Source organism: Gossypium raimondii, chromosome 13, assembly GCF_025698545.1.
Source record: "Gossypium raimondii isolate GPD5lz chromosome 13, ASM2569854v1, whole genome shotgun sequence".
Lineage (NCBI taxonomy): Eukaryota > Viridiplantae > Streptophyta > Magnoliopsida > Malvales > Malvaceae > Gossypium > Gossypium raimondii.
In genome coordinates, this window is record NC_068577.1 from 34,997,331 (window position 1) to 35,010,704 (window position 13,374).

The 13,374-nt window shown below is 32.8% G+C and overlaps 2 protein-coding genes across 2 annotated transcripts; one reads left to right on the plus strand and one right to left on the minus strand.

The window, feature by feature from the left end:
* Nucleotides 1–429: 429 nt before the first annotated feature.
* LOC105782781 (proteasome subunit beta type-4) lies at nt 430–3,734 on the plus strand. The gene is made up of 7 exons (XM_012607762.2): nt 430–600; nt 713–777; nt 888–964; nt 2,027–2,156; nt 2,719–2,878; nt 2,969–3,154; nt 3,454–3,734. Exons 1-7 carry the CDS (start codon nt 595–597, stop codon nt 3,565–3,567), a joined length of 738 nt encoding a protein of 245 aa, XP_012463216.1. The 5' UTR covers nt 430–594; the 3' UTR covers nt 3,568–3,734.
* A 1,987-nt stretch (nt 3,735–5,721) lies between these two features.
* LOC105782780 (solute carrier family 40 member 3, chloroplastic) lies at nt 5,722–10,843 on the minus strand. The gene is made up of 13 exons (XM_012607760.2): nt 10,211–10,843; nt 9,787–9,991; nt 9,633–9,696; nt 9,200–9,324; nt 9,028–9,117; nt 8,763–8,939; nt 8,581–8,655; nt 7,728–7,829; nt 7,523–7,640; nt 7,249–7,395; nt 6,773–6,879; nt 6,578–6,691; nt 5,722–6,167 (listed from the first exon to the last, which is right to left on the minus strand). The coding sequence occupies exons 1-13, from the start codon at nt 10,375–10,377 to the stop codon at nt 5,874–5,876; spliced, it is 1,785 nt and encodes a 594-aa protein (XP_012463214.1). The 5' UTR covers nt 10,378–10,843; the 3' UTR covers nt 5,722–5,873.
* Between the last annotated feature and the right edge of the window lie 2,531 nt (nt 10,844–13,374).

Below are 13,374 nucleotides of genomic sequence, written 5' to 3' on the forward strand. Positions count from 1 at the left end.
AAAACATTGCTTTTCATGTTTTGAAACTTAAAATTTCAACATTGGAAAAAAATTTAAAATTTTCGAAAATGTGATAAATAAGTACAATTTGATAATTTTTTTAATATATTGTTTTATTTTCTACTACTTTTTCATTTTAATCTTTAATATTTTACCCCAATCAATACAATAAAAATGATATTTTTTAGGTGACCAAAATAAAAATGACTTAAAAGTTCGGTGATCAAAATGAAAGTGTAAACATAATACAGCGTGTACAATTAACCACCATCAGAGATTTAATGATTGTGTGACTAAAATAAAAGTACCTTAAAAATTGAGTAGTAAAATTACAAAAATTTTATTTTAAGTGACCAAAATAAAACTGCACTAAAAATTTGGTAACTCTCAAATTAGTTTACCCTAAGAAAAAAGAAAACCCATGTCCCAACTCCAAACCCGATAACAATTGGAGCAGGGCCTGTTTTCGTAAAAAAGGAGTTTCTTGAGAGAAAGGAAAACGAAACACACAACTCCATTAAAATTGTTGTATAGCATCAGATCATCTTTATCGTTCCCCTTCTTCAATCTACCGATCTATACCCTTAAATCAGAATGAATGTAAGTTATTCCATTACCCTCTTTTGTTTTCTTAATCTAACACGTCCTACTTCAAAACAACCACAGGTTTTACCTTTTTCTCCTATTCTTTTTAAATTTTTTTCTAATGCAGTTCATGGCTTCAAAGCAACCCGAAAATAGCTTGCTCGGCCCTGAATCTGACTCTCAAAGGACTCTGTATGCTACTTGTCTTATTTCAATTGAACTAGGGTTTTCTTTGGATGTTGGGTATTTGAAAATCCCCCCTTTTTACTTTTTTTTTTAATTTTTTAATTTTAAATTGATAGGTACCCCTATGTGACTGGAACATCTGTTGTGGCTTTAAAGTATAAAGATGGGATTTTGATGGCTGCTGATATGGGAGGTCAGCTCATACAGTTTCTTAAGCATTTTATTTTTCTTCTGATTTTTTATTCGTCTGAGTTGGTTTTGTTATTTAAAGTACATAATGCTCTTGGAAAAGCGTGCAAGTGGAAAAATTAAAATGAAGTTTTGTGCCCTTTTGGGGTGTTTTAGGATTTAGAAGATGAATTCAATTAGCTTGAAGCAGCCTTGATCCGAATTCATTTTCTTTTTAATGCTTTTGGATCGTAGTTATAAATGTGAATTATGGAATGATCCTTTATCGACCCTTTGATTCTGTCTGTAATGATGTTTTAAAATATATGACTCAATTGGAGGATTTAAGCATTGCTAAGTAGCTTAAGAATTGTCAGTTTAAGGTAGTACTTTGTTGTAGCTTCTGACAGAACTTTTTTTATAGAAAATCTGGACATAGCATATATTATTTAACATAGCATTTGATACAATGCTTGTTTGATGGTATGCTCGAAATGATCAGTACTTGATATAGATTCCATATTGTAGGCTAGAACATGGAGTCTGTATATGTTTGTTTAATTGTAGCCTCATTTGTATAATTAGGCCTTCGTTATTAAATTTCTTGTCAGCCACTCAGCTGTCTACTCTATTTTGCAAAGTGAGTAACATAATTCTCCTTATGGAGGTAAAAGAGATCCTGTTGAGGCATTTTGTGTGGTTGCGAGATTATCATAGAGGGAAATGGAGTTGGGAGTTATTTAAAGCTCTCTGTACTTCTCAGTCTCATGGTATTTCACATTAAAGTCCTAAATTAGAAGACTTCTTCAAATCTGTGTTTCCCATAAAACAAGTTTGCATTTACTAGGAAAGTACATTTTGCTTATAGTTCATTTGCAATGCATGCTTTGTAGCTTTTGGTTTTCATTCTCCTTCCTCTTCCCTCTTCTTTTCTTGTTTTGTGCTGGAAGTCTGCTGTTTCAAGCGCCCTGGTGTTGCTTCAAAGCTAAAATGCGCTATTTGATATTCATTGCCTAAGTCAATGGTCCCTACTTTCACTACACCAATGAATGCACTTGTTTTATGCCTAAATCCTGTTAATTGACAGGTTCTTATGGGTCTACACTGCGGTACAAGAGTGTGGAGCGAATGAAGCCTATTGGCAAGCATTCTCTTCTGGGTGCAAGTGGAGAAATCAGTGATTTCCAAGAGATTTTGCGTTATCTTGATGAGCTTATGTAAGGATTGACTGTCACTAAGGCTTTGCTTGGTAGAGTGGAAAGAAAATTGAAAAGATGGAAATTGAAGGGTTAGAAAAGTGGAAAGAAAATATAATTTATCTTTCCATATGTGTGCTTGGTAGGAAAGATGGAAAAATTAAAAAAAAAAAAAAAAAAAAAGAGTAATTTTCTTTTCATTTATTGCTTTGTAGAGTTGAAAAATGAGAGGAAAGAAAATGAAACTTTAAAAAAAATACATAATTCCACATTTGTCACTCTCAATTTGGATTGATTGGTTTTTATGCATTATGATGGAAAATAGTTCTCTCACCTCTTTTTTTCCTCTCATTTTTCTTCCCTACCAAAGCCCACTAAATTTTTTTTTCCCCACTTTTCCACTCCCTTCTATCCCTCTATTTTTTTCACTCAACCAAGCACTCCCTAAGATTATAAGTACTTTTGTTTTGATTTTTCATTCATGAGTTATCTTATTCCTTTTTCTTTCCCTGAATTTTCATTTGGATTTTGTTGGTAACATTCTGACAGAAAATTGTTTCTTTTTTATGTTTGATTATTGTAGCTTGTATGACAATATGTGGGATGATGGCAACTCTTTGGGGCCTAAAGAGGTGCACAATTACTTGACTCGAGTCATGTATAACAGGCGTAACAAGTTCAACCCATTGTGGAACTCCCTTGTACTTGGGGGGGTTAAAAATGGACAAAAGTATCTTGGAACGGTAGGTTCAAAGTTTTATTGTTCTATTGTTCAGAAATGAGCTATTTGTGGCTTATTGTAACTGACCGTTCTTTTAACTATGACTCATCAGGTCAGTATGATTGGTGTAAACTTTGAGGACAATCATGTTGCAACTGGGTTTGGAAATCACCTTGCTCGGCCAATTCTTCGTCAAGAGTGGCATGAGAACTTGAGCTTTGAAAATGGTGTTAGACTATTGGAGAAATGCATGCGTGTTCTCCTGTATCGTGATAGATCAGCTGTTAACAAGCTTCAGGTTCAGTCTTTTCTCTTTTAACATTTTGACTGCTTTCTTTAAAATTTTTTTTTCAATCCATGCCATTCGACAGCAACTTCTAGAACAGTACAAATGTGCATGGTGTCCTAGGCTTTTGCAAGTAGTTAATGATCTCAATGGATGTTACTATTCTTATAGACTAACTGGCATTTGTTACATGCTGTGGACGACTGTTGTATGGTTGCCTGTTAAGATGGCTCTTAATCAAGTCTATTTGATGTCCGGGTAAATTTTTATCAATATTTTTGTTTCATGCACTTGTAATCTGTTGAATGCAGATAGCTAAGATTACTGAAGATGGTGTAACAATTTCCCAGCCATATTCATTGAAGACGTACTGGGAATTCTCTGCTTTTGAGAACCCTGCACAGGGTGCTATAGGATCATGGTAGCTGTAGCAAACTTTTCATCCCTTCTGGAATCTTCTATGCAATCATATGAAAAGAACATTAAACATAGATGGAAGACAACTTGTTTCATGTTTTATGTCTGGTTGAAACTTATTGAGTTTGAGGCTGATTGTCATTTGATTTAATGCGACAGCGTATGCTTTACTTAACTTTTTTTAGGCTCCGAGTGATGTTGTCCATTCTTGATGTTAGATTGACCATTCTCTTCTGGACTTGGCAATTTTTTTCCAAAAAAATTATAATACAAATAAATACTAGTATGAGATGAATATACACATTAGTTATCTGTGTTACATATTCTTATTGACCCCAATAGGAGAATGATCGTAATGAACTATATAGGGTAATAAGGTGAAGTTTTCGTGAACTAAAATTTGAACCGATCATGGTCCAGCGTTAGCAATATAAGAGATCAAAAACAGCTGCTTATTCTCTGACAATAAAATCATAGGACCACCACGTGGAGCCAACTAGGTGAAAGTACCTGGCATCATAGGGATTGAGTCAGTTCAGTCCCTCAGGAGCAATTTAGTTAACCTTTATTATTTAAAAAATTAATATTTATTATTTAATAAAATTAATATTTTGGACTTTTATGATTATGCGCAGGAATTTGACCATTGAACTATTTTTTTTTTCATTTTGATACTAAACTAGATTGGTAAATTGTCATTCCATTACTCGTGTAAAATGTTTTTATTTTAAATATATTCAATTATCATGTAACACATTTTGAGTGGTTGGGCTTTCTTATTGGTGAAAGAAGCTGAATCAGTTGACGTGTTAATTTAAGTACTAATCTAGAAAAAGAGTGAATATCGAAGTAGAAAAACAAGTATAATTCAAGGGTCAATTTGAGCATTAAATCTTGCACGCTTTCACCGAATAAACCAAATACCTCTGGCATCTTGAAAGAAAACGTATATCTCCTTTGCACTAAAGAAAGATAGCAGCTGTAGATAATTGAAGAAGTGAGGGAATACAATCCATATAAAGCTAAACCTAAGGGTGAGCAAAACTCGATTCGACTCGAAAAAATCGAAAAAAAAATTCGAATTTCGAGTTAAACGAATCGAGTTATTCGAGTTAATCGAGTTATTGAATCAACTCAATTTTTTCAATTCGAGTTCGAATCGAGTTGAGTTTTAATTGAATAACTCGAATAATTCGAATATCAAACTATAATATTTTACATTTTTACCCCAAACTCCCAAACCTTTTTACTTTTCCCTCAAAACTTTTACTCATTCCCACTTTCCCCCCAAAACTTTGACTCCCCTCTCCTCCCAACCCCTAATCTACCAAAAATTCATTTCCACCAAAATTTTACTCTCCCATTTATTTTTCTCAAAATTTTACTCCCAAAACCCTCAAAATCTTTTATTTTCCCCAAAATTTTACTTCCTCCCACTTTTCCCTAAAACTTTTATTCCTTCCCATCCCACCTCCCATCTATCCCAAACCCTCCCCTCCAATTTTTTTAATATTTTCCTCCAAAATTTTACACCCTATTTACTTTCCTCAAACTTTTATTCCCCAAAACTTTTATTTTTCTCCCAAACTTTTACTTCTCACCCTTTACTCTTAAATAAAAAATCAAAATTATCCAAAAAATCACTAAACATAAATAGTAATAATTTTATTTATATCTACTATTTATATTATTAAATTAAATTTCACATTTTATATTATTTATATTATTGAATTGTTTAGTCATATTGAATATTTATATTAAAATTGAATTATTAATTATGTCATAAAATATTCGTGTTAAAATTTTATATTGGTATCAATTTCACATTTTATTTTTAAAATAACTTTTATTAAAAAATCATATTTTTACATTTAATATATTTTAATTCTAAAATACATAGTGACAAGAATCAAGATAATTGAAACAACAAAGCAAGCAAAGAAACTAACCAATATATAAAAATTATTAAATAAATTATAAAGTGATGAAAGTTAATAAAAAATTTAATTAAGGTGGACAAATTTTATTACGATGGGTGACAATTGTTACAAGGACCCAAAATTATTTTTTAAAATTTAACTCGAACAAATATATTCGATTCGATTCGATTCGAATTCCATCTCACTCGACTCGATTCGAGAAAACTTCAAATAAAGTTAGGATGATAAAATGAGATTCAAAAACTCGATTAACTCGAAAATTTTCGATTCGATCCGATCGAATGCTCACCCCTAGCTAAACCAATTGAATAGATACGTAATCCTGGGGAACATACACAAATATACAATGGAAACTTTATGTACTTGCAATCTAACTAAGACTGTGGATCAAAAGAGAAAAGGCTTCTTTGTTCCTCTGTAGGATTCAACAACCATCGGCAGAATATCCATGAAGCTCCTACTACTGATAACAACGACAGCAATGCTAGAAATCCAAAATGGGAAACATCATTTGCAATTATTGCAATTCCCAACATTAGAGACTCCGCTAAACTAGCAACAGAAATCTCTGTTGTTCCAATTAGATTTGCTTTGGATGATGGGATTCCTGTTTGCAGTATCTGGGCCCCAACAATATCATATGACATATGTCCCAACCTTGATAATACCTGCATATAGATGGTGAGGATGATTCAGGTATCTTGCTTATGTTAAAGACTGATCATTCATATGTTGCATGATGATTTCATAATTGCTATAGGGATTGCCTAACATGATGCCAAATTTCCTAGCCTTTTGTTAGACACCAAATTGGAAAGTGATGGTTGCAGTAAGTTCCGATCTTGCCAAAATAAAAGTTACATAGACCTTTAAGGGATCTATTAGTACTTTCTGGTGGCATTAGCGGATAACTAATATTTATGACTGTCACTGAATCTAAATTTCTATTAGATCTCCCACCATGACATGCTAAACACCAGACTGTCATGCCTTCATGGGTTCCTAGTTCACCAAGGCAGTTTGGGTTATATACTAAATAGTCTAGTCCATGAAGAAACCTGGAAGTTGAAGTTCTTACAATCAAACATAAGAAGAAAAGAAGGGGGCTCCTCTGGGCAAGTGGTCCACTCTGATAAATGGCAACAGCAATGGTGAGAAGCGAAGCCTGAAAAATTAATCCAACTGCTCCAGCCTGTTTGAAGGGAAAAATGGCCATTAGAACCAGGCCCCATTATAGAAAATTCCAGTGATAAAACCAAAGACAAGAACCAACCTTTAAAATTCCAAATCTCCTAACCAAAGTTGCAGATATGAAGGTTGCTGCAACACCCATGAAAGCACATAATCCACTAAACCCCCCAATGATAGATGGATTTAAACCTGTTAAACAAATCCACATAGCATTTGGAGTCAAGGAATTTCTGCAATAATACAAAGCTATTTTCTTCAGCTTAAGTATAAAATCTATTCAAGTAATCAGAAGTAATCCAACAAATGAAGAAAAAGCCAGACTGTAGTTTACAACCAACTATTAGATATGGAATGAGATTTCAGGCATATCACTGCATGCAGTGCTTTAAGAGGTCAAATTTAGGCAAAAACTCCATTAGCATGTTCTCAGAATGACGGCTGTTGTATGCCCTCTTCTCTGTAATATATATTGCTTTTGTTATCTTTCCAGTCCTCAAACCTGGGTACAAACTATAAACAATCGGGAATTCTAAATAGATGTATTAGATAGAAAGATACCACGTTGAGTTAAAAATGCTGTCAATAAACTTCCAGGAGTGAGAACAACATTGAAGTAGAGGAGTACATATGCTAGGCTTGCAGGAAGGACTGGCTGCTGTATGTACTCTCTCCATCCAAGCTTGATGGCTTTCAAACCAGTATCAACTGGTCATCCACAAAACACAATTACTTAATATAGCCAGCATAAATCAACCTTTGGAAAAGATTCAATCACTAAATATAGCAAGAAGAAAGCTAGGATTTGAATAGTAATCAGATGAACAAGTTTTACCAAGGTTATCAGCATCTGGAAGAGGCCCCTCAGCAGACGTTCTGCAACAGGATTGTGAACATTTAGCACGGTCAAGGACTCCAGCAGAAAGTTTGTTTGTTAACCATGTCAGACCAATCTGAGGAATGGTGTTAGAATTTGGAAGAGAAAGTAGATCCTTTCTCCAATTAAAATGGATAACTAGAACAAGCATATAAGCGATTACCATAACAGGTAATGACGACATCATCAAACCAGCAGCAAACTTTAAGCATGTTACTGGATCATATCTAGAGAGAAGAACTCCAAATAATGAAGTCCCAGCTATCTGCAATCATAGATGATAATCAATCTGTCGTTAAGAAATTGCAACAATGATATTTACAGTGAAAAACATTTCATAACTTGATTGCTAAGATAACTGCAAACTTATAAAATTTCTAGCATTTATTTAAGATCCATGCTCTATGGATTACAAGCAATCAAAGAATTATTTGGCTTGGACCTAAAAGCTAACTCCATAGACCAATGTTTTTATAATATAAAAGATATTAAGATTATCAAGGTACAAACACCTTTCCAGTCCCTTTCAATTTCAATATTGAGCAAATTGGTCCCTCTCAAAAAAAATTGGAGCAATTTAATCTTTGTCAAATTCAAAAGTGAGCAATTGAGGACAATTAATCACGGTGTTAATGTTTGCTGTCAATTGTACATAATTTGATTGGTTTAATAATAAATTTAGCCCTTGATGTGTATATATCCTGTGTAAATGTTGTGAGCTAAATTTGTTAAATCAAGGCCAAATTGACCAAATATATAAATGTTGCAGGCCAAACTTGTTAAATCAAGAACAAATTGACAGAATGTGTAAACTATAAAAGCTCAATTTGTTATTATACCAATGAAAAAATATGTACAATTGATGAAAAACATTAACATTGTGACTAATTTTCCTTAATTGCTCACTTTTGAAATTGACAGGGATTAAATTGCTCCAATTTTTTTGAGAGGAATCAATTTACTCAATATCAAAATTGAGAGGGACCAGACAGGTCTTTTTACCGATTATCAAATACCTCACAAAGCAGGTCAATTCGATTGAGAACAGCATTTGCTTGTGCCAGTGCGGTTGGTCTATTTGTTCCAGCTAACTGCAAACACAAGAACTATAGTTTAATTCGCAGTCCACTTTCCTAGAGATGGATGACCAATGTTCCCTGTGAAGAAAACAACCAAAATGCATAGAATGAGGTACTACCAGCACAACCCAGTCACGCTCCATAGCAACCCCCAGTGCCACTCCAGATAGCTTCTCAATAGCCCCTGCTATCACTAGCACAGCAAACCAAGGATGTAGAAGACTTGACGAGGCAGAAGCAGAAGAAACTGAATGAGCATGAATTATCATTGCCACTGACAACAACTGAGCAGAGGCCTGGAAGATGCCAATAAATTTAGAAAACAAATTAGGACAGTGTTAATTTTACATTAATCCTGAAAAAAGTTATTGTCATTTGTAGTACCTGAACAGCATTCAAAAAGATATATGAAGGTACTCTAGGAGAATGATCCATAAGTTTACCAACCAAAGGGCCTCCAATGATAATAACAAGCTATTAACATAAATTCTGTTAGAAAGTATTCCATTATCTCTTGTTCTACGTGGTGAATTTATGTTGTTGGACTAATCTATACCTTAGTGAAGAATCCCATGACAGCCACTGGTAGAAGGCTTGGATGAAGCAATGCAATAGCAGAAGGCCAAGCAAAATTCCAAAGCTGTTCCACTAAATTCCCAGCCAAGCAACTTGCATAAAATGCTGAAATATGAATACCACAATTTAGTAAAATGATAGAACAAGATACAAAAGTACAAGACGTTGTTGCAAGTTTCCAGAACTTGATAACATACAAAATAAGAAAGTTAATTTAAAGAGGTTTATGCTCTATTGACAACTTGATAGAAACCTAATCCCTAAAGCACAAAGAGAGCAGAGGACTACAATACCTAACCTTCTGAACACATTGTACACTTACTGCTTAGAGACACAAAATAGGATCAGTTTAAGTCTATCAAGAGTATTATCTATTTACTGCGCTTTGATAAGATGAAAATAGAATATCCTACCATATAATCCCTCTGGGTGCGCTGGAGTTGCAGCGAGAGCTTCCTGTTCCTCCTCTGATAATACCTAGGCAAGAAAAAGAATAAAATGATAGGAAAATGTTGTTGGATATTACACTCGAGTCGTAAATAAACTGATATACAAAGAGGAACATACTGGGAGAGTTGTTAAGAGATTATCTACATAAGTATCCCCAGTTAGTATATTCAAAGATTCAGTCTCAAGAACATCAGATTTAAGCTGAAGTATTGGTGTTGTACTATCTGTTGCTGATAAATCCTCATCCTCAGTAGCCACTTGGTTGAAATGCACATCAGTATTTGTTATTGAACATCTCAATTTAAAGCTGTCAAAACTACGACTAAACAGAAGAACAAACCAAATAAACAAAATTGTTAGCTGCCTCATTCAAATATCTCAAATATAATAAAAATAGCTTTCTCAGGACAAATTGCAGACTAATTCGACTTTGAATCACCAGTCCTTAATGCAATAAGACATTACATCAAAAAGGAAAAGAGAGAGAGAGAGAGAGAACATTTTGCCACATTTAAATTAAGAGAACAAATTAAAGAGTTACCTATGAGTATTAGTAGGAGGGGAGTTGAGACTCAACCATCGGCTAGAAGAGAAGCGATGGCGAATTCCAGAAGCAGCTTGTCTAGATATAAAGGCTTCTCTCCTAGAAACAGAGAAGTTAAACAAATTGAAAGAGAGCTGAGAATTTGTAACCGCGAAAATTGCCATGCTAGCTTCAGCTGTTGCTTATTTAACTTGTTATTGCTCCAGAAATTGAAGCACCAATACCCACTTTTGAGTTTTTCTAAACTCATGCAGCTGTGAAGAAAGCAAATTGAATAGCAATAAGGAGCAAATTTTACCGCGCTTAGGGTTTAGTTAGACAGCAAATGCTATCTGGGTTTAGGTTCAAATGAGTCCAAAGAAACAAAAGTTGGAAACTTTTTCTAGCTGCTGAAATGAACTGGTTTGGTTTTTGAGATACAGAAAAGGCTATTTGGGTTTGGCGCCACAAGGAAATCAAAAGGAGCTTTTGAGTTTCTAGATAACAAAAACAATCTGGTAACTGTATATAACCTTCAATTTAAAGGGGAAGAAAGAAAGAAGGGTTTGGGAAAGCTGAAATGATGAAGAAAAGGGAGGGTTATCCGTGGTATAATTTGTTGCGTAAGAGTCCGGAGGTGAGCGGAAAGATTTTGTGGCCACTAGATTTGAAGGGTGGCGGCACCCTTGTGGAAGTGGGTCCATTAAAGCCAAGTTACTAATTTTCCGCTTGCATTTGATGTACGAAACTTTTGAAATTCATTTCCAAAGTATGACATTCTAGTAGTTTCCATGATACTAACACAAGAAATTTGAATTTTTTTTTGGAATAAATACCCAAAAAATCCTTGTAATAATCCGAGGTATGATCATATACCATTGTTTGAATAATAAAAAAGTTAATTAAGTGTTAGTTTGATTAACATTAATATTATTGTTAGTGTAAAAAGGCGTGGATTGAAGTGCATTATTCTTTTATTTTAAGTATTGTATTAGAAAAACGAATATGATAAACAAATTATAATGATATTAATATTAAAAAATAATAAAAATAATAAAATATTCAAAAACTTCAAAACATTTATAAAAATAAATTAATAATTAATTCCAAACTTTAGGGGTGTTCAAACGGTTAATCAAATCAAACTAGTATTAACTGAATCAACCAAACTTTTTAATCCTTCAACCGTTAATCGAACCAAAATTTTTCAACAAAAATTAACTGAATCGAAATATTTCGGTTAATTCGGTCGGTTAACCGAATTAACCGAAATTAACTTTTTTTGTTAAAACAAGTATAAAACATATAAAAAATAATTAAATTGATAATATTCATTTTACCGAATTAGTAATAGCCTAATAGATATAATTTATAATATTATTTATTCAGTTTGGTTAATTTGGTTAATTACCCGATTTCAAACCGAATTAACCGTTGACCGAAATTTCAAAAAACCTTTAACCAACTTTCGACCGAACTAGATCGGTTAACCGACTGATTAACCAAATTAGATCAGTTCGGTCAGTTAATTCATTTTTAACCGAAGCTTGAACACCTCTTCCAAACTTTTGAGAAAAAAAAACTAAAAAAGTTGTTTAATGGTTTATTTTGAAACCATGATTTGGGTAAAAAATATATATTTGGATTTAAAATTTAAAATTTTTTATTTGGATAATAAATAAAAATTAGATTTGAATTTGAATTTGAATAAATCCAAGTCTAATTTCGTACAAATTAAATTTTGGATTTCAAAATCCATTTTAAAACTTAAAATTTTAACATCCAAGATTCATTAAAAAAATATGACAACTTTTTGTTTTCTCTTTTTCACACTTCTTTTAAACCCAAACAATAAATAAATAATTTTACTTATAATTTATCATAAACGAAGTTCAAGATTTTCAGAATTGGATCGATAAGCAAACCAGTTAGACCATTTGTTATTGGTTTGACTGATTTAATCGGTTCAATTGATAAATTATTCAAAAATTAAAATAGATAAAATCGATTCAATTAGTTCGATTGTTGATTTAACTAGTTCATGAGTCAATCAATCTGATCCCTTATTTTAGACTCGTGCTCCAACTGATTCCCGATCTAATCGGTCTGACTGGTCGATCCGGTTCTAAAAACAGCGGTGAAGCTTCATGCATTTAATTTAATGCAATATAAATATTCAAAAATTTCATTTATACCATAATTTTCACAATTTTAATTTTAAACCCTTGAATTTTAATTTACACCTTAGTCTTCTTATACCCAATGCAATTGGTCTGACTAGTTGTTCCAGTCTAGTTTTTAAAATTGAATTGGTGATCGAACTAATTAGATCACTAGTTTTTTGGTTCAACTAATTCAATCGATTTAACTGGTACGATCAGTTCGACTGGTTTGTACGATTCTATTAAATAATTTATTAAAAAAATCATAAAAATATAAAATTAAAAATTAAAAAGAAAAGTTCAACCACCCAATCAACTAGTCCGTATCAATTCCCAAGTCAATTGGTCTAATGCCTTTCTCCAGACCGATATCGGCTAACCGTTCCAGTCCGATTCAAATAACAATGTTCAAAATCCTCCTAAATAATTAAATTAAAAAAAAACATTTTTAAAGCTTAGAATAAGTTAAAATCCAAATCTATATTTGAATTATTCAAACAATGAATTTAGATTAATTCAAAATTTTGAATTTCAAATATTTTAATTTCCAAACAAATTATTTGGAAATAATGAATTCATAAATCATAAATTTCAAAGCTAAAATTTTAAAATTCAATTTCAAATTCTAGTTCCCAAAATGTTAGCTTAATAAATCAAACCGAAATTGCCAAGAGGGGGTGAATTGGCTTTTAAAAATCTTGCGAAAGCTAGAGAGAGAGGATAGAAAATTGAACACAATAATTTAAAGTGGTTCGGCCCCAATTGCCTACTCCACTACTGTAGATTTCCATAACTAAGGATTTTCCCAAATTTACTAATTTGATAACCTTAGAGGATAAAGTTTAACCTTACAAACTCCCTTAAGGTTTCTACCCAAACCTTAAGATACAAACCCTCTCAAAGAGATAAAAAGAAACAGACAAAGAAATAATCCTTACAAGATCGAAGCGTTTGTAATTTAAGCTCAACTACAATGAAAAACACTTGAGCAAATAGAACGAAATAAAGCTCACAAGTGTA

Coding starts and splice junctions, on each gene's coding strand:
- LOC105782781 (XM_012607762.2), top strand. Junction 965..2,026: donor GATGGCTGCTGATATGGGAG/GTCAGCTCATAC, acceptor GTTAATTGACAG/GTTCTTATGGGTCTACACTG. Junction 3,155..3,453: donor CAGCTGTTAACAAGCTTCAG/GTTCAGTCTTTT, acceptor TGTTGAATGCAG/ATAGCTAAGATTACTGAAGA.
- LOC105782780 (XM_012607760.2), bottom strand. CDS start 10,377: ATGGCAATTTTCGCGGTTACAAATTCTCAGCTCTCTTTCAATTTGTTT. Junction 9,325..9,632: donor GCACCCAGAGGGATTATATG/GTAGGATATTCT, acceptor TTCATATTTCAG/CATTTTATGCAAGTTGCTTG. Junction 6,168..6,577: donor TTTTCTTCTTATGTTTGATT/GTAAGAACTTCA, acceptor ATCTATATGCAG/GTATTATCAAGGTTGGGACA.